This window comes from Vombatus ursinus, unplaced genomic scaffold, assembly GCF_900497805.2.
Source record: "Vombatus ursinus unplaced genomic scaffold, bare-nosed wombat genome assembly UNPS02010461.1, whole genome shotgun sequence".
NCBI classification, from domain to species: domain Eukaryota; kingdom Metazoa; phylum Chordata; class Mammalia; order Diprotodontia; family Vombatidae; genus Vombatus; species Vombatus ursinus.
Window position 1 is genome coordinate 9605872 of NW_020950239.1, and position 19620 is coordinate 9625491.

The 19620-nt window shown below is 41.4% G+C and overlaps 1 protein-coding gene across 10 annotated transcripts in view; it reads left to right on the forward strand.

Annotated features, from left to right (window-relative positions):
- Positions 1-19620, forward strand: part of SEC31A (SEC31 homolog A, COPII coat complex component) — a 72855-nt gene that overhangs the window by 13862 nt on the left and 39373 nt on the right. For all 10 annotated transcript variants that reach the window (XM_027854616.1, XM_027854618.1, XM_027854620.1 and 7 more), the window contains exons 7-14: positions 434-576; positions 6411-6510; positions 9078-9239; positions 9433-9585; positions 12813-13043; positions 13683-13757; positions 18712-18750; positions 19233-19310. In XM_027854616.1, the coding sequence (XP_027710417.1) occupies positions 434-576; positions 6411-6510; positions 9078-9239; positions 9433-9585; positions 12813-13043; positions 13683-13757; positions 18712-18750; positions 19233-19310 (981 nt within the window). The remainder of the gene's footprint in view (positions 1-433; positions 577-6410; positions 6511-9077; positions 9240-9432; positions 9586-12812; positions 13044-13682; positions 13758-18711; positions 18751-19232; positions 19311-19620) is intronic.

Below are 19620 nucleotides of genomic sequence, written 5' to 3' on the forward strand. Positions count from 1 at the left end.
TTTCAAATCTGTCTTGCTTATTAGTGATGCCTTTGAGTTGTCCTTCTCTTACATTCTGTGTATTTTTTACAAACGTCTCAGACTCTAAGTTGCAGAGGCAGTGCTAATCTGCATAAGCAGAGGGTAAGGAAGCATGAAATCATGGGTCCAGTTCTTGTCCTTGTGATGAAGCAGGAAAATTCATTTTGGCCAAAAATTCTGGTCTGGAACAGGTTACCAGGTATCACATAGATTCAGTGAGAGCATCAGAAATTAATCTTTCTGACTTTTAATAAAAACTTTAATAACTGAAAAAAAGAAAGTAGTTCTTTTGTGTACAAATTGGTCCTGAACTAATAGATTAATTTTGATTAATGTGTGCTAATGAAGAAATATCCTTACTTCCAAGCTGATTTTTCATGGGTTATTGTCCATTCTGTATACATATGTACAGATGCACTGTTCGGGATTGGCTTGGCATCCTGATGTTGCCACCCAAATGGTTCTTGCCTCCGAAGATGACAGATTACCTGTGATTCAGATGTGGGATCTTCGGTTTGCTTCTTCTCCACTGCGTGTTTTGGAAAACCATGCAAGGTAGGGGTGTGTGTGTGTACGTACGTACATACGTACACACTGAACTTAGGACCTCTTACAGAGTTGTTTTTTGAGTACTTGTTTTTCTCAAGTGAAAATTGTTTTTCCTTTAATTCCCTACACTGAAATATAGTTTGTTACAACAAATAAAACTCCATTTCACAGATAGATGAGTTTAGCCACTTACAGTTTAGCCACAAGTTTGAGAAGGCCTTCTTGCACCGTAAAGGGCTTGGCCAGTAATTCTGGATCTTACACGGAACCTCTGCTTTCCAAATTTTGCAGAGAAGCTCGAGTTTGAGGTAACTTTTTTAGTCATTATATTAACAGTGTATAAATGTTCAGTTCTTGCTTTTTTGATCCAACTTGTATTTTTATTGTATCAGCCTTGGTTGGAAAACATAGACTAGAAATTTTTTGCTGCTTCCTTTTTATGCACCTTCCTCTCTAGTTTCTGACTGTCGATCCCACACCCTCTTTCCAGTTCCCCAGACTTACAGTTCTTGTCTCTTCACTCTCCCTTCATCCCACACACCCGGTTATGGCCAGATCCTGTCATGCCTCCCTCCGTGCTATCTCTTCCATCCTCTTCTCCCTCCTCATGTGGTCATGACTGGACTAATTACCTAGCTTTCTGATCTGATTTCCTGCCTCACGTCTCTCCTGGCTGCACATTTCATAGAGTTGCCAAAGTGACTTTCCTGAAGTGCACGGCTCACCACATCCCTCCTCTCTTCAGTAAACTCCAGTGTCTGTCTCTTAGCTCTAAGCTTTCTTGTTTAGATTTTAAAACATTTGATAATCTGGTTCCAGCCTTGCTTCATAACCTCATCATCATTATTACCTTCCCGTACTCTCTTGTGGTCCAGCCACAGTGGCCCTCGGGCTCTTCTTCAAACAGGGCACTGTTTCCTGACGTTGGCATCATCCTCCTCCTCCGAATGCTCCGCCACCTCATCTTTGCCTCTTAAAATCCCGTGTATCCTTCAACACCGCTCGGGCAGGCCCTGAACCAGGCCTGTGCAACCTGCGGCCGCCGTGTGCCAAAGGATGTGTTCTCTCTGGGCCTGCTGCGAGCGGCCAGAGGGCCGTAGGTTGTGCAGGCCTGACCTAAGCCAGGCCTTTCCTGGCGCCCTCCTCTTAGAACTCTTCCTCCTCCTGATTGACCTTGTATCTAATTATTCTGTTCCTGTCTCCCCTGACCCAAAGCATGCGAGCCTCATTTTTGTCTTTGTTTCACCACTGTGGGCCCAGGCCTGGTGTGTTGATTGGCATGGGGCTTTTCATTTTGTTCTTTGTGTTGCTTTGACTTCTTTGCCTTAATCTTTTGTCTTTTGCTTTTCAATTTTGGTTCAGGGTATGCAGGATTTTCAGAATTCCATTTCTCGTGTTTGTTTTGTTGTTGCCCTTGACAGGGAATGAAGTGTTCATGTTTTCTGTTGTCCCTCCTGGCTAGACATGGATGTAATCTTCCAAAGTCCGAGCTAGTTTTCTCAGACTCGTGCTCTGGTCCTTTTTGACAGCCATACCTAGGAGTATTCCTGGGTGTCTTCAACTTTCCCCTTGGAGGCCTTTCTGCGGTAATACTTGGAGCACATGCTGCCCCATCCAGCTCCTGGATATTTGTATTCTCAGATGTTTTGGGAGAGCATGTTTGTTCATGATGGCTGCGGCTGAAAGGAGTTAGGCGATTGGATTTGTGCCATCAAACCCCAAAAGGGCTTTGAAAATATATTCTTTATGTGTGTGTTTCCTTTTCAGAATCATTCAGAGCACTGCCATTTTCCCATTTGAGTGTCAGTCAGTCATTCAGTAAGCATTTATTAAGTGCTTACCGTGTGCCAGCCACTCTCCTAAGCTCTGGGAATACAAATCAAATCATAAAGAAAGACAGTGTCTGTCCTCAAGGAGCCTGGCTTCTAATGGGGGACGACAGCATGTAAAAAGCAACTGAAAATGGGCTGGAGAAGGAAAAGGTCAGGGCTCTCAGGGTGACATCTGCAGCCCGGGCCTCCTCCTTAAATGGAAGTTCTGGGAGAAAACAGCCAGTCAGAAGAGGAGGCTTGAGAGGAGGAGATTACTTCTATTGCTTTTATTAAGTGCAGATTTCTAGTATTTTCAGGTTCTTTTTTTTTTTTTTTTTTTCTTTTTTGGTGAGGCAGTTGGGGTTAAGTGACTTGCCCAGGGTCACACAGCTAGTATCAAGTGTCTGAGGCTGGATTTGAACTCAGGTTCTCCTGACTCCAAGGCTGGAGCTTTATCCACTGTGCCACCTAGCTGCCCCTATTTTCAGGTTCTTAAGATTTCCATTTACGCCTTTTTTTCCACTCCTGTTTTATCTAATCTTGAGTAGGAAGTTGTTGATTATAATCGATCTGTAGCATGTTCTTTAGCTTGTAGTTTGGGTTATCATTGACAGAAAGCAGTATGACGTTATTGCCTAGAAGTGTTAAGATCTCTTTCCAAATTTTATGATGTTATACTGGTGCATATATAAAAACATCCCTGTGTCTTCTGTCCATTTTATGTGACTCACGGTTTGCCATCTGCACGAAAGCATTTCCAGCAGGCCCAGGTACTGGGATTTGTGTTTTATTTTGATGTACCATGCCATCATGTGGAATCAGAACATAAGAAGTGCGCCTTGATTTGCTGATCTCCACGTTAAAAGCTCATCATTGTTGAAGTTTCACATGTGGCCAGTCTATAACTTTGTGAGGCCCCATCTATTTCTTTCTTTTTTATTTGTTTGTTTTTTTGTTTTGGCTAGGCAGTGGGGTTTAAGTGACTTGCCCAGGGTCACACAGCTAGTAAGTGTTGTGTGTCTGAGGCTGGATTTGAACTCAGGTCCTCCCGACTCCAGGGCCAGTGCTCTATCCACTGCGCCACCCAGCTGCCCCTATCTATTTCTTAGATACCCGGGGACACTTGTGTCATATTGGCCCGGGTTCTAACCCAGTCTGTCTTACTGTGGGAGCCTGAGTGATTGCTCTTGAGGATTCTTGCCAAGTTTTCCCAGTCTCCAGGGCTCAAAGAGTCTGTGCTATAAATCATTTTTGCACGACATTCTCTTACTTTAAAAAGAAATTGTATTTTATTTTTTCAGTTAATCAAGTCTGCCTCCTTTCTCTTACTTCTGCTCACCTCCATGCAATTGAAAAAAGAAAGAAAAACAAGAGACTTGCAAAAAATAAAGATAATAAAGAAAAAAAACCTGCATTGAACATGTCCAAAAAATATATATATCTCAAGCCACACTGTGATTCCATTACCTTGCTGTCAGGACGTGGATAGCATGTTTTATCTTGATTCCTCTGGAATCATGTTTGGTCATTGTGTTGAGTAGAGTTCTTAAGCCTTATCAAAGTTGTCTGTCTTTCCGTTATTATTGTCATTATATAAATTATCCTCCTGGTTTTATTCACTATACAGTAGTTCATGTAAAACTTCCCAGGTTTCTCTGTAACCGTTCCCTTCATTTCTTACAGCACAAGCATATTCCATCACATTCATATCGTATTATAACGTGTTCATTCAGTTCCTAATAGATGAGCGTCGCCTCAGTTTCCAGTTCTTTGCCCCCATAAAAAGAGCTGCTATAATTATTTATGTACATGTGGTCCTTTTCCTCTTTGTTACACCTCTTTGAGACAGGCCTACTAGTGCTATCATGGGGTCAGAGGGTGTGCAGTTTAGTAACTTTTGGGGGGTATGGTTCTGTCTTGCCTTGAAGAATGACTGGACTAGTTCACAGCTTCACTAACGTGCATTAATGTCTTTCCCCCCCCCCAATAACCTCTCCGGTTTGTCATTTTCCTTTTTTGTCAACGTTGTCAATCTAGGTGTGAGGTGAAAACTCAGAGTTGTATTAATGTGTATGTCTGCAATCATTGGTGATTTGGAACGTTTTTTCATATGACTTTTGATAGCTTAGATTTCTTTCTCTGAAAACTTTCTATTCATATCCTTTGAGCGTTTATCAATTGGGGAATGGCTGTCATTGTTATACATTTGAATCATTTCTTTATATATCATAGAAATGAGACCTTTATTATAAAACTTGGTGCAAAGATTTTTTGGGGGGAGGGCCAATATCTTTTTAATTTTATATAATCAGAGTTACCTGGTTTATTTTCTGTATTTGCCTCTTGTTTGGTTTAGAATACATCTCCTAGAAGAGGACAGTTGAGAGTTGAAGTGCCTCCCCAGGGCTCAAGCTGGAGAAGAAAGGAGAAGGCCAAGGGTGCCTGGGAAAGGACTGAGGGATTTGAGGTCAGGGCTTGGGGTAACAAGGCAGAGGAAGAGGAGGAATGACAACACACTGTGATCAGAGAGCAGAATTTCAGAGCTCAGGAACATGGCAGTGGTGCTTCTGTGTAATGGCAGGATCCAGGGCGTGACCATCTCTGTGTAGCTGAGGTTGGCTGGAGGAGACGTCTTGGGAAATCCTGTTATTGGGTTCTGTTATGAATATGGAAACTCCCACTTTGTTTGGTGTTTGTTAAGTTCAGAAAACAAAATAAATTTTAAAAATTACACCTCCTTACTCCATAACCAACTATGATTTATGCATTTTCTAATTTTTTTTATTATATGATTTTTAATATCAACCTCACTTATCTATTTAAACTTTATTATAGAATATGGTATAAGTTGCTGGTCTGAGCCTAATTCATGCCAGACTTTTCCAGCTTTCCCAGAAGTTTTCTTTAACCCCTAGTATTTCTTTCCTAAGTAATTTATGTTGACCAATTTTTGTTGAATGCTGGGTAATTGAGTTCCATTATTTTGGATTCTCTGTGGCCTAATCTCTTCCATTGATCTACCTCTTTATTTCCTAACCAATGCCAAATGGTTTTGATGACTACTGTTTTCTACTATAGTTTGAGGTCAGGAATTTCCATTCCCACTTTTTTTGTGCCTTTTTTTCATCATTTCCCTTGATATTCCAGATCTTTTATTTTTCCAAATGAATTGTCATTATTTTACCAAGTTCTGTAAAATATCCCTTTGATGACTTGATGGTGGCATAGCATTTTAGTTGTAAATAAACTTTGTTAGTACTGCCCTTTATAGTTTAAACATGGCTCAGCCGTGAGCACGGTACTCGTCCTCCAGCTGTTTAAGTTCTTTGTTTCTTTAGGGAGCACTTAGGAATTGGCACCTGCTTTTGATTACTTCTGACTTTTCTTATCTACTCTGTCCCAGTTTTCTGTTTTTTCACTGGTAGGTAGCTTTTCTTTAGGAGTTTGTTGGTAAAGAAAGACGAGATATAGGATAATCACAGATGAGGCTAGAAAGGGGCTGAAGACAGTAGCGTGGTTGAAAGCGCACTGGCCTTTGAAGGGAGTGCCTGTATTCAAATCCTGCCTCCATTGTTTACCACCTGCTGGGTCTTGGTCATGTCACTGACCCTTCCTATGGCTCAGCTTGTTATCTGCAAAGTGAGGGATGGTTTCTGAGTCCCTTCTAGCTGTAAGCTGTGAGCCCAAAGAGCTAATAGACAGGGGAGGTTGAAGATGAATGAGATGGGGGAGGAAGAATTTTAGTGGCATGCTCCCAGAGGATACCCGAAGAAATGGGATCCTGGGAACAAGTACAGGGGGCGGCCCTGGGCAGAACTGTCTTTTGTCAGAGATTAGAGCAGTTAAATAGAGAAAGTGGAATGATGGTAAGGGGTTTTGAGGTGTCACTAGAAGGAAGAAAAAAGCCGTAAACTCTTCATTATTTTGCACAGATAAGACTTAGGAAGATAGTTGATTTTTTTCTCTGAAACACTTGGTCTAATTACACTTAAAATTTTCTTTCCTCTCTCACCTTCCATCTCTCTGCAGAGGAATTTTGGCCATTGCCTGGAGCATGGCAGATCCTGAGTTATTGCTGAGCTGTGGAAAAGATGCCAAAATTCTGTGCTGCAACCCCAACACAGGAGAGGTATGGTGGGGAATAGTGTTTTTAAACTTGCTGTCTCCAAGGTGGTGCTGTTTTGTTCCTCTCTAAAGGAGATACTGATTATTTTGTGTATTACATTGAAGGCTAAGTGAAAGTAATGTAGAGATGTGGGTGAATTTTTATACTCAAGAAAAATTTTATCATGAATGTCATCTGGGCACTATTGTTTCACTTAGAAGTTAAAACAATATGTAGAACCACATTACTAATAAAATAAATACTCCTTTTACATGAAGGCAGTGAGACCAGTTTCTATGTTAGATGTATGGAAATATCACATTCTTTATATCACGTGCATTAGGTACCCAGTGTCACCTTGTTCAGAGCCAGTTTTAATTTTTTTAATTTTTTTTAATTTTTAGGCAGTTGGGGTTAAGTGACTTGCCCAGGGTCACACAGCTAGTAAGTGTCAAGTGTTTGGTCTGAGGCCAGATTTGAGCTCAGGTCCGTCTGACTTCAGGGCCGGTGCTCTATCCACTGCGCCACCTAGCTGCCCCCTCAAAGCCAATTTTTAAAATTTATTTTGAAGAGCTTATCACTTTGTAAGTTATTTACAAATTGTGTTATCCACTTAATTTTTGAAATAAGTTAATTGGAAAAAAAAAAAAAGCCTAGCCATACCTTCCTTGCTTTAAAAAGACATACTTAGAGCAAAGATCTATCCATCCTTGACTGGTGTGCATCAGTTATACATGTGGGGTGGTTCAGTTGAGAAGTGCATGCTAAGTGCAGCTGTTAGTGATGTGGCCTGCTGTGCTGGATGTAACAAGGAATCCACGTCTCCTTCTGGGGCCTGAGGAAGGATGGATGGTTGAGAGGCAGATGGGATTCGTCAGATATAAAAGATGACTTTAAGTTCCTTGAAATTCTCAGATTTTAAATTTCATGTAAATACAATATATTTTCATTTTTTACTTGTCTATGGTAAAAGGCTAAGATTACTTTCAAGATGACTGATATAAAGTAATAATAGCTAGCATTTACATAACACTTTAAGATTTGCAAAATGCTTTACATGTTATTTCATTTTATCCTCCAAACAACTCTTTGAAGTAGGTGCCATTATTTGTTCCATTCTACAGTTGGTGAAATTGAGGCCCAGAGTGATTTGTATAGGTCACACAGATAGTAAATGAGGCAGGATTTGAACTCAGGTCTTGCTCATTCCATGTCCTGTGCTCTACTACTCTACCCAGCCTTATTATTGCTGTTATTAGTGTGGGTTTTTGTAATACTAATAATATTTGTTTATTTCCTTCCTGGTAGCCTCTCCCTGACATATGAGCTCTGTTGAGAAGCCTCATGAATTTTGTTTTTACTAAATTAATATTTTTATTACTAACAATGACTTTATAGTAAATATATGGTGTAATATAGTAAATACAAGATGGAATAATAGTAGAAATCACCCCATTGGATTTTAATAATATCCTCTTAATATCAAAACTGGTTATTTGTCTATTTGATTTTCTAATTAATATCAGAATTGGTTATTTGTCTATTTGATTTTCTCATTTGGGAATTTTCATGTGAAACAGCACTTTAGATGGGGGGGTGGGAGGTAAAATATTCTTGGAGAGAAAGTAGGTTTCTGAAATCACATTAAATTTTGACTAATACAATTTAGAGACAAAATCCTGTGAGTCCCACTCCTCTCCAAATATGGAAAGAACAATTTGACTTATTTTTCAGTAGTGTAACTTGCTGTTATGACTTGCATTGTCATTAAAACCATCCGTTTACTCCTGAGGAAATTGGAAAAATACTGTAGATATGGACATGATTTTAGATGGATATAAATAGTTATTTGTCATAGTCAAATCAGCCATTTTAACCAAGAAAGATGTGAAGTTTCATTTAAACTTTTAAAAACTCTGTACACTTAATCCCGTGGAGAACAGTGGCCATAACCTTGGTGTGAATTGGCAGTGCATTTATGACGTTAGAAGCTGGTATGACCAGCTATGTCCTGTACTTCTTTTCTTGCTCTCTTCTCCAGGAGCCCGGGTCTTTGTGTCAGTCAGGTTGTAGTATCATTTTATGTCTTGAATGAGGGAGGGAAGTACAGAAGGGTGTATATTTCTCTTACCTCGTAAGTAGAGAATTATATCAGTCTTGGATCTTTTTTTGATCTTTTTTTTTTTCATTCATTGCTTGAGATTATTTTTAAGACTCTAAATAATCTAGAATCTAAATGAAATTGATGTCATGTTGGCAAATAAAGACCCAAGTGGGCCTATAATCATATTCCTACTGCAATACCTAATTTTTCCTTTTTCGCTTTCATTATCTCCTATAAGTAAATGCTGAAAACGTCCAGTTTTTGAGATTTGCTGAAGTGTACTGTTAATTTTTATGTAGAGACCTCCTTACTTGTCTCATTCCTGGAATGCTTGTACATTGATTATCTTAGCAGTAAATATGCTCTGTGTGACAGTTCCAAGGACTTAGTTGAAGAGACTTTCTAAGTAAGTGTGTTATTTGTCTGCTGGCTGGGCCTGGCTGTAGAGTGATAATACTGTTTCCTGATTTTGGGGGGTTGGATCTAGGTGCTGTATGAACTTCCCACCAACACACAGTGGTGCTTCGATATACAGTGGTGTCCCCGAAACCCAGCCATCCTCTCCGCCGCTTCCTTTGACGGACGCATTAGCGTTTACTCCATCATGGGAGGGAGCGCAGACGGCCTGCGGCAGAAGCAGGTCGACAAGGTAGGAGAAGTCTGGAATGTCATTCAAGGATCTAGTTTTCCTTCCTGCAGAGGAGCTTGAAAGCAATTCTGATTAAAAAATAAAACTAGATATTGCTGATTATGAAGGACCACTTCAGGTTTTTCTACATCACGTGAAGTGTATGACGTCCGGCAAAAACAAATTTTTACATTATTTTCCTTTTCTTATTAAGCTCTCGTCATCGTTTGGGAACCTTGATCCCTTTGGCACAGGACAGCCCCTTCCTCCGCTGCAACTCCCACAGCAAGCCCCCACACAGGCTGTCGTGCTGCCTTTAAAGAAGCCGCCAAAGTGGATCCGGAGGCCTGTGGGGGCTTCGTTTTCGGTACGTTGGTTTTGCTTACATGGACTGTCTGAGGGTAAGATTGGTTGTGAAGGGATTTTTCTCAGTAAAGTGTCCTTTCGGGACAGAGAAGGTATAGGATTTCAGAGTTCCTGTGATTAAAGAGGCTTCCCAGTGACAGGGACTGTTGGTGGGGCTCGAGAGGGAAGGAACACAGGGAACCAGGGCACAGGTAGGGGGTGCAGGGTGATGGCCAGTTCACCGGTGACCTCGCGGTCCTTGGTTTTGGAATCTCAGGCCAGTGTTGTAGAAGAAACTAGGTGTAAGGAGTGCTGTGCTAGTTTGTCCTTGAAATCGCTTTATAAAGTTCTTCACTCTTGCAGAGGTTGTTGTGATATAGATCCAATCACATCTTGAATGTGTCTAAAGATTTTTAGGGTAGCTCTGGAAATAGCATAGTTATGGGGTACGCTAGGTCCTCTGACCCAGGGCCCCACAACATTATGGACTAATATCTGCTCCACTTCTGATGTTTGTGTTTTATTTAGTATTTTATTTTCCCCAGTTACACGTAAAAACAATTTTTAACATCCACTTGAGTTCCATGTTCTCTCCCTCTCTCCCCACGCCCTCACTGAGAAGGCAAGCCGTTTGGTACGGGTTGTACCTGCGTTTAACGTGCATGAAGCTGAACTCTGTCGCCTTGCCCCCCAGACCAGCTCTTCCTTCCTCAGGACTTCCTTGGTGCTGTGGGAATCATCTTCATGCCCCAGTGTCTGTTCCTGACCTGCTGGTAGTGGGCCTGTTTCTAGTTCCTTTGGTTCCCAAAACCTTGATGTTATCTTCGGCCTCTTTCGTGCCCGCGTCTCCTGCCTGCAGTTAATTATTCTCTAAGTCCTGTTGATTCTTCCTTGGCAGTGGCAGGTGCACCCCTTCCTTTGCAGTCCTGTAACTGCCCTCGTTCAAGCTCACCTGTGCTCATTGCTGGGCTCCCTGTGGTCTCTTTCCTTGTTCCTTTTCACCCTTCACTGCGGCCTGATTGCCTTGTTGAAACAGAGTTCACGGGCAGACACCTGACATACACGTCATGGAGCGTGTCACGTACCTGTTCTGAGGCAGCAGGGTGACCTGCCGTCACACCGTGCTGGGTGTGGGGGAACCTTAGAGAATCGAGCTCTGCCCGAGCCTGAGAAGGAGCCACCAGCCTTTGCCCGAAGATCTCTCCTGAAGGGGGGTCTCTAGCTCCCAAGGCACCCTGCTCTCCTTTAGCTTAGGTCTAGTTCTTAGGCAGCTTTTCCTTACGGCAAGCCCAAGTATTGTTCCTCAAAAAGAATGTCAGCTCCTTGAGGGCAGGGACTAGTTTTTTTTTCTCTTTGTCTCCCCAGCGTCTGTGACAGTTTTTGGGGCATAGTAGGTGTTTAATAAATGCATCTTGAGAGTGATAGCTCTCTTCTTCCAACCTTATTTCCCACTGTTCCCTCTGCATGTTTACTCTAGTCAGACACTGCCTGAACTTAGAGATTTCGAGGATGCCTTTCCTCCTACTGAAAGGGCCTTCCTGATCATAACTGACATTTACATAACACTTACTTATATTCCATTCCTGTCCTTTCCCCGCTCGTCAGAATCCTGGTTTTCCTTCTGACCTTGCCCGTTAAGTCCCATTCCTGTTGTGAAGTCTTCTCTGACCGGCTCATGTTGCAGGGGTCTCAGGCCTCCAAACTCCTGCACTGCAGTGATCACAAAGAGGATCCTTTCTTCAAAGACAAGTCATGCCAGATTTATCTCATTTCCTTTTTGGAGAGGCTTACTAAATTGGCTGGCCAGGGGCATCCTGCAGATGGTGTTTACCTAGATTTTGATAAAGCATTTGGTGAGAAGGGTGTGAACTTAGATGGAATAGTCGAGTCAGATCATGTCACTAAGCCCTTATTAAGCACCTACTGTATGCCAAGTACCATGCTAAGAGCTGAGGATACAAAGAATGGAAAAAAACAGTCCCCACCCTTAAGAAACATACAGCAATACAATCAGGTGCATTCGGAGCTGGTTGAATGGCTAGCCTCAGCTTTGTCTTTAATATATATAGTATTGTTAGGAGGTTGAAAGTGGGCAGGAGTGCCCCGCTGGGATCTGAGTATGGCTCCTAGGTTGTCTGACATTTGTGTCAGTGACTTGGCTAAAGCCTTGGATGAAATGCTCATCTCAGTGCAGATTACACAGAGCTGGTAGGGGATGATCACTCACACCCGGTGATGGTCAAGCCTGGAAAAGATCTTTGTAGGTTAGAGCACTGGAGCAGTCTAATCAGATGAAATACAGTTGGGAGGAATGTAAAATCTTAGACTTGGGTTCAGAAAAGTGACTCTGCAACCCTGGCTGGGATGACTGAGGCAGCAGTTTAAGAAGATCTGGGGTTTTGGCAGACTGCCGAGAGCTCAGAAAGGAGTGGACGAATGGGGCTGCCCCCAAAGCCAGGGCCAGCTGGAGCCTCGTGAAGAGCGGCCGTTGTTCCTCTGGACTGAGCTCTGGTGATGTGCAGCGCTTCAAGAAGGACGTTGACAAAGTGCAGAACGCCGAGTTCGTGTCACAAGGATTAGTTGGGGAACTGGAGATGGGTAGGCCAGAGAAGAGAAGCCTCTGAGGGAGCATGTGAAGGTCTGTGCGGTGAGGAGGGGCAGGCTTGTTCTGGGAGATGCCGAGGGCAGAACCAGGAGTGGTGGAGGAGGACTCAGTGTCAGGAGAAGCATCTTCAGATGAGGTTTAGCCCGGAGCGAGATGGCTGCCCCTGTCTGGGAGCAGCAAGCAGAGGCAGGATGGCCGCTGGTGAGGGGTTATGGTGGGACGAGATGGCTCCCATGGGCCCTTCCCAATCTAAGAGCCTATCCGTCTGGGCCACTTAGGTGGCCCTTGGTGAGTATTCTCTTGTCTTCCCTTTTCTTTATGTCTGTGTGGCTTCCCCAAGGAAGCCCCGAGTTCCTTTTGGAAAGAGACCAGGTCCGTACTATGTGCACATATTGGGTTCTTGATGAACGTTTTCTGGTGGTCTGTGTTTGTGTAAAGAGCTTTGTAATCCTGGTACATTGATAAGCAGATTTTGATGTGTTTGCTGCTTGCCTGGCACTCAGAAGTTTACTTTCAGTCAAGCTGAATTGTCTGAGCTCCACATTTACATGTCCAAAGTTCTTACAAACCTGCTAGGGAAAATGGTGGTAGTTTTTCTTTATTGTGGGTATTTATGGAAGTTCTCTATCCTGGTCCTTTTATAGTTTGGAGGCAAGTTAGTGACGTTTGAGAACGCGAAGCCGCCGCCGGGAGCAGAGCAACAGGTGCAGTGCCACCAGGTGCACATCAGCCAGGTGGTCACCGAGAAGGAATTCCTCCTGCGCTCCGATTACCTCCAGCAGGTCGTGCAGTCCCAAGGCTTTGTCAGCTATTGCCAGAAAAAAATCGATGCTTCGCATACGGACTTTGAGAAGAGTGTTTGGTCTTTTTTGAAGGTAAAGCCTACCCCCTAGCTCATTCTTGTGTCATCTCCACTTAGCTGATGGCCAGTGACCTTGAGCAGACTCATTGATTTCCCATTCTGCCTTCCTCATAGCGACTGTTCAACAAAGGACTCGAAGGTAACAAGGAAATTCCAAAAGTTAGAGTTTTAGGAACCTCATGAGTAACTCAGAACTTTAGGGGGACATGTCTAGAGTGTGGGTGCTAAGAATTCTGCTTTGTATTTTCTTGTGAGATTTACTTTTGAATTACATAATTCACTATTGAATGGGGAGAGAGGAGGTGGTTCAGGAAGTAATTTTACAGTTCTATTTTTTTGTGTTTTGTCAAGTGTCAGAGAAAATGCTTTGCTTAACTGGGGGATTGTTCTCCATAGCTATTGGGCCAACATTTTTTTTTTTGCTATTATTTACCTGCAGTGTCTTCTTTTTTCAAGCCTGATTAATAGTTCCATAATGGGCGTGTATACTTGATACGTAGATTTAAAAATAATTATTAATGCCTTTTGTTTATCCATTGCAGTTGATTTTAGACGATTAAAAAGATGTCATGTGGCATTAGATTGGCTTTCATGAAAACAAAGATTTTTAAAGACTGATTTTAATTTGATGTTGTGTTTTATTTCCTAAAAGGTCAATTTTGAAGATGATTCTCGTGGAAAATACCTTGAACTTTTGGGATACAGGAAGGAAGACCTGGGAAAAAAGGTATATATAATAAAAAACTATAAAAAGATATTGTTAGGCTTATGTAACATTTAAGTCAGAGAGCGTTTTCTGTCTCATTATGATTTATTAAGGTTAAGCGAGGCACAAATCAGAAGTTTCTTTCCTCATGGCGTTTGCCACCGGCTGCCATGGAGATGCTCTCCAGTGGAGAGTCCAAACAAAGGAGGAATTTCCAAAAAGCCTGCAGTCATTCTGTGTGCAGATGATGGCATTAGTCTGATTGGTTCAAGCCTGAGATTCCTAAATGGGGTAAACCTGAGTCTCCAGACAGGAAAAACCAGGTGAATGAATGGACAGCACATTCGTTGGTGGTCCATCAGTTCCCGTAGCTTGAACGGATGCTCCTTAGCTATTTAGTTGGCTGTAATTAAATCCAAGAAGAAGATTGGAGAAGATTGCCTTTGGAAAATTGTGTAGTGCTTTTAATGACCCCAGACTTCTCCTTTAAATAAGATGTCATCTTCTTCACACCATTATTCTTGGCAGAAAAGAGCCATGTGTTGGTCACAAGTAAACTCTGACATGTTTTCAGTGAAGAATTGTACAAGAAGCATCGTGTGCAAAATTCCATCAGATGAGGGGCACTAGGCATGGGTAGAACACTGGCCCTAGGGTCAAGAGGACTTGAGTTCAAATGTGGCCTCAGACCCTTAGTAGCTGTGTGACCCTGGGCAAGTCACTTAACCCTGATTGTCTCCCTGCACCTCCCCCCAAAAAATTTATCAGACAAATATGACTGGACAAGGAGGTGGGCTAGTCAGCTGCCTGATGTGGAGGATGCATGGTCTGCACACTCTACTAGTATCCCTGCAGGGGTTTTTAAAAAATAAAAAAAATTATTTAAATTATTTTTAAAGATTATTGTTGTAATTTACATTATAAACATTAATGACAAGAGGTCTCTAGTAATAAAATAAAACAAGTAAGGAAAACTGACAATAAAGGGACCCCATCTGAAGGTGCTTGCAACATTCCACACTTGTAGCACCTCCCACTTCTTTAAAAAAAAATTTTTTTTAAGGCAATTGGGGTTAAGTGACTTACCCAGGGTCACACAGCTAGTGAGTGTCAAGTGTTTGGTTTGAGGCCAGATTTGAACTCAGGTCCTCCTGATTTCAGGGCCAGTGCTCTATCCACTGTGCCACCCAGCTGGCCCTAAAAAAATTTTTTTAACTGAACAAAAGTCTCTTTTCTCTTCTTCCCACCCCTCATGACATGAAAAAAAAAAAAGAGAGAGAGTAAAGGAAGAGCCCTTTTTTAATTAGCTGTGCACAGAAATGTGTATTTCACACCTTAAGTCCATCCCCTTTGTTGTAGATAGCACATTTCATCATTGGTCCTCTGGAATCACAAATGGCTGTTGTCTTGATTGACATTTCTACAATTATCCAGTATTTACAATTTTGCAGTATTAAAATATTTTATTTACAGTTTTGCAGTATTAAAATAAAGATTTTGAAAGGATAAAAGTCACACAGGAGGAGAGGGTATGAATGAGTAAAAAACTGCGTGATTAGGAGCACGCACATGTGGGAGAGCTGCATCTATTGACGTGCTGCAGCTGATGGGTCGTGGAAGGTCTGAACATGAAGCTGTTTGAAATCCACACACACAGATTCCTCATCTGGGAAGACCGTGCAGGAAATAGCATTCTGGTTCTGCATCCCTGTGAGGAGGAGTAGAGGTGCTAGCTGATGGCTGGTCTGTGGGCCGCTTCTGCCCCGCTGACACCGGCATTCCTAAAGCTGTCATTCTTTTCTCTTGGGTGTGTCTCACCCTTCAGGGCCTTTAGAGGCTTGGTTTGTATTCCATGCCTGCTGCTTCCCAGGTTTTAAAGCTTCAGGACAGATTTGCGTCCCTCCTCACGTTACTGAACCCCCCCTTTGACTTGCTGGTATCTTGTCATCGAGGCAGCAGAGACTGTATCTTAGTGGCTTCTCTGTTTCTGCTCATTCTCTGAGTAAATTAATCAGTCCTGTACCCTGTCCTTCCTGATTAATGAAAATGCCACAGTAGTGTGTGCATTTTTCCTGCTGTTTTATGTTCCGGACCCTTGTTGCCCCAACAGCTCGTCACTATGTTCGGTAAATAGACTAACGGGTGCTTGGAGGTATTGTCAGGGGAGGACGAACGGGTGATTTTTGAGGTTAACATTGTCACGTCAGCTATTCCATAACAAGTGTTTGTAATGTATTATTGGCAGTACTTGGTAGTGAAATGATGTGAAATGGGTGAAATTTTCTTTTATTCCTGACATAAGAATTTACAGTCTGAGACAGGATGTCAACAGCAGCATGTTTAGTGTGGAAAAGACCTTCGAAGTTTAAAGAAAAAAACGAATGGTAGAAGAGGAAGTAATAGAGAAGAATTTTCTAGCTGTCCATGCAGAGCTGGTCCTTGTATCTTAGAGCTTTTTTGATGTCCTTTTCCTCTGAACCCAGAGGATGTCTTTTACTGCAAACCCACCAGTGTTGGTATGCCTTATTTGTTTTTTGGCTAGGCAGTGGGGTTAAGTGACTTGCCCAGGGTCACACAGCTAGTAAGTGTTATGTGTCTGAGTCCGGATTTGAACTCAGGTCCTCCTGAATCCAGGGCCGGTGCTCTATCCACCGTGCCACCTAGCCGCCCCTTGGTGTGCCTGATGAAACACTGTGTCACTGTGCCATAAAAATGTTGACTTAATTGAGTTAAGATTTTAAATGCGATATCTGTACTTTGCTTGTATAGTGAGTAAAGAGTTTCTTTTCTTTTATTTATTTATTTGTTTTCTTAGAATTCATTTTAAAAAATTTTTTTATTAATTTATTTTGATTTATCAACAATCACTTCCGTAAGCTTTTGAGTTTAAAATTTTTCTCCCCTTTCCTCCTCGCCATCCTCCTGAAGATGGCATGCAATCTGATGTTGGCTGTCCATATACATTCCTATTAAACATATTTTCACATTAGTCATGTAAGGAAGAATTAGAACCAAAAGGAGGAACCACACGAGATAGGAAACAAAACAAAACAGAAGAAGCAAACAGTCTGCTTCGATCTACATTCAAACTCCATAGTTCTTTCTTTGGATGTGGGTAGCGTTTGCCATCATGAGGCCTTTGGAGATGTCTTAGATCCTTGCATTGCTGAGAAGGGCTAAGTCTATCAATGTTAGTCATAGCACAGCATGGCTGTTACTGTGTACTGTGTTCTCCTGGTTCTGCTCACTTCACTCAGCATCAGTCCATACAAGTCTTTCCAGGTTTTTCTGAAGTCTGCCTGCTCATCATTTCTTCTAGCACCATAGTGTTCCATTACATTCATATACCACACCTTGTTCAGCCATTCCCCAGTTGATGAGCATCCCTTCAACTTCCAATTCTTTGCCACCACATATAGAGCTGCTGTAAATATTTTTGTACATGTGGGTTTATTTTTCTTTTTAAAAACAGATTTTTATGGAAGTCTGTTATTTTTCTATGACCTAGATTTGCCCCGTATTTCTCCCTTTCCTTCCCAGAGAATCATCCCTGGTAACAGAATTTTTTTTAAAAATGAAAAAGAGGAGGAAGAAGGAAAAAATCAGCAAAACTAATCAACCTGCTTAAAAAATCTGATGTTTTATACAGTGCTTCACACCTCTTGACCCCCACGTACGTAGAAGAGCAGAGGCATTGTCTTCTCATATCTCTTCTTTGGAGCCACGCTTGAAGAATCTATTTGTAAAGGATACGTACCCCAGAGACACCAACATGATCATCTTATTAAATACTCTAATCTATGGGATGCATTCCTCATGCTCTATAGGTAGCTGCAGTGAACTAGGGGATATAGTGGATAGAACACTGGGCCTGGAGTCAGGAAGTTCTGAGTTCAGATCCAGTCCCAGACACATAGTAGCTGTGTGACCCCGGGCAAGTCACTTAACTCTGTTTGCTTCCATTCCTCCTTTGTATAATGGGGATCCACTGGAGAACGAAATTGGCATACCATTCCAGGATCTTTGCCAAGACAAAAGTCCATGTTATTGGACTGAATAATAGCAACAATAACAGATAGATTCAGAATCTGTCAGGGAAAGTCTTCTCATTTTCTCAGTACCTTTAGAATCACATGCTCAGAAACATAATTCCCCAGCCTTTCAGTTTGACATAGTAGGGTATGCCAGATTTTCACTTTAAATGATATTTGATAGCACTTCAGTTTTGACCAGTATGGCTAATTGGCATTAAATATTGCATGGTAACCTGATTTTTTTTTTGTAAGTGATTGTTATAAATTATGAATTTTAGATAGAGTAGGATGATACTTACATGTATTTTAGCTGATAGTGAACAACAAAAAACTGGGTCATTGGTGTATGTGGGCTTATTTTTCACTTATATTTTTTCTTCCAGTTTTAGCAACATACTTGGGATTTGGGATTTGAGCTTAGGCAAATAGCTTGCCCTTTAAATCCTTGTTTGCCATTTTATAAGATAGGTAAGGTATTTAATATTTATTAAGCAAAGTGTATTTAATACTATATAGCCACTTTCTTTGGATTTTGCAACAAGATGGACACTAGATAACATAAAGGTGTATTATAGGTAGCCAACAGTAAAGAAAAAATATAAGTCGAAATATATCCTAACTTCACAGTGGCAGTTTTATTTAATGCCAGTCTTTCCAGCATGGGCACCGAAAATGAATTGCGTTATTTAAAATAAAGAGCAGTGAGAAAAATAACTTTTAATGACTAGGCAGCAGGGAGTGTTAGCATGTCGGATTTCATATAAATTAAATTGGTGCTGTTGGAGAACCAATATTGGCCACTTGTTTTGTGAATATACTAAAAACATTTTATTCTCTGTTTCAACATTCAGGGTTATTTTGCCATTAAGAATGTAGTAAGAGGTGAAGTTTTTCCATATATGCTACAAAATCCACTTAATAAATCTTTTGTTTTGTTTCAGATTGCTTCAGCTCTGAAAAAAGGAGAAGGGCCTGACCTTGTAAGAGAACACAAAAAAACTTTTGTCTTTTAGTTCTTTATCTTTCAGGGAAGGGCAAGATGCATTTTTTTCCCCTCCTATTCCATTAATGACAAACTAAATCTTGCTTTGAAAAGTTTACTTCAAGGGTGTGATTCTTGATTTAAGACATTTTTTCTTGCTCTTTTAAATATACGAATTCTCTGTCAGAAGAGGAATCACTACAAATTAGGATTTAGTGTATTTGTGAGCTGAAGGTAGACAGGAAGGGGATGAAAAGCATTGTTAACTAGTTGTTATCATCATCATCATCATCATCACCATCACCATCATTATTATATTTTCATTGCCTGTGTTTTACTGTTTCAAATTTAAAATCATTTCTTGTTGCTGCTTATGGGCAGGCCTATTCTGAATATTTTTAGGTCTTCTGGATTCCTTGTGCACTAATATTCTTTAACTCTTACATTCTCTCAACTCTGTGCTTATTTTCTGTGCCACAGGTTCTTAAAGATTCTGACCACCTGGCACCAAGTGATGGTCAAGAGAGCCGTGCTGCTGAAGAGGACTTTTTTGGAGGGGTATTTATCTGTGTTGATTGTTAATTGTTGGACATGTGTTTGCGGAGTGCATCTCATAACTGCCTAGCTTTGCATATACATTTTTCTGAGCCCTTCGCCACATGCTGTTGTAGAATTGGAGATATTTATGTGCTTAGCTTGATTTGTGTGTCATGCCCTCAGACTGAGGGGTTTGTGCCCTTGTGTGACTGTGACCTTGCTCTCAAGAGTATATGTACCCTGAGCATCATTTGAACTAAGATCATGGCCCAGGGGATACCCCAAAATATTGAAATGAAAAGCAGGAGATTTTATTCCACAATGCTCCATT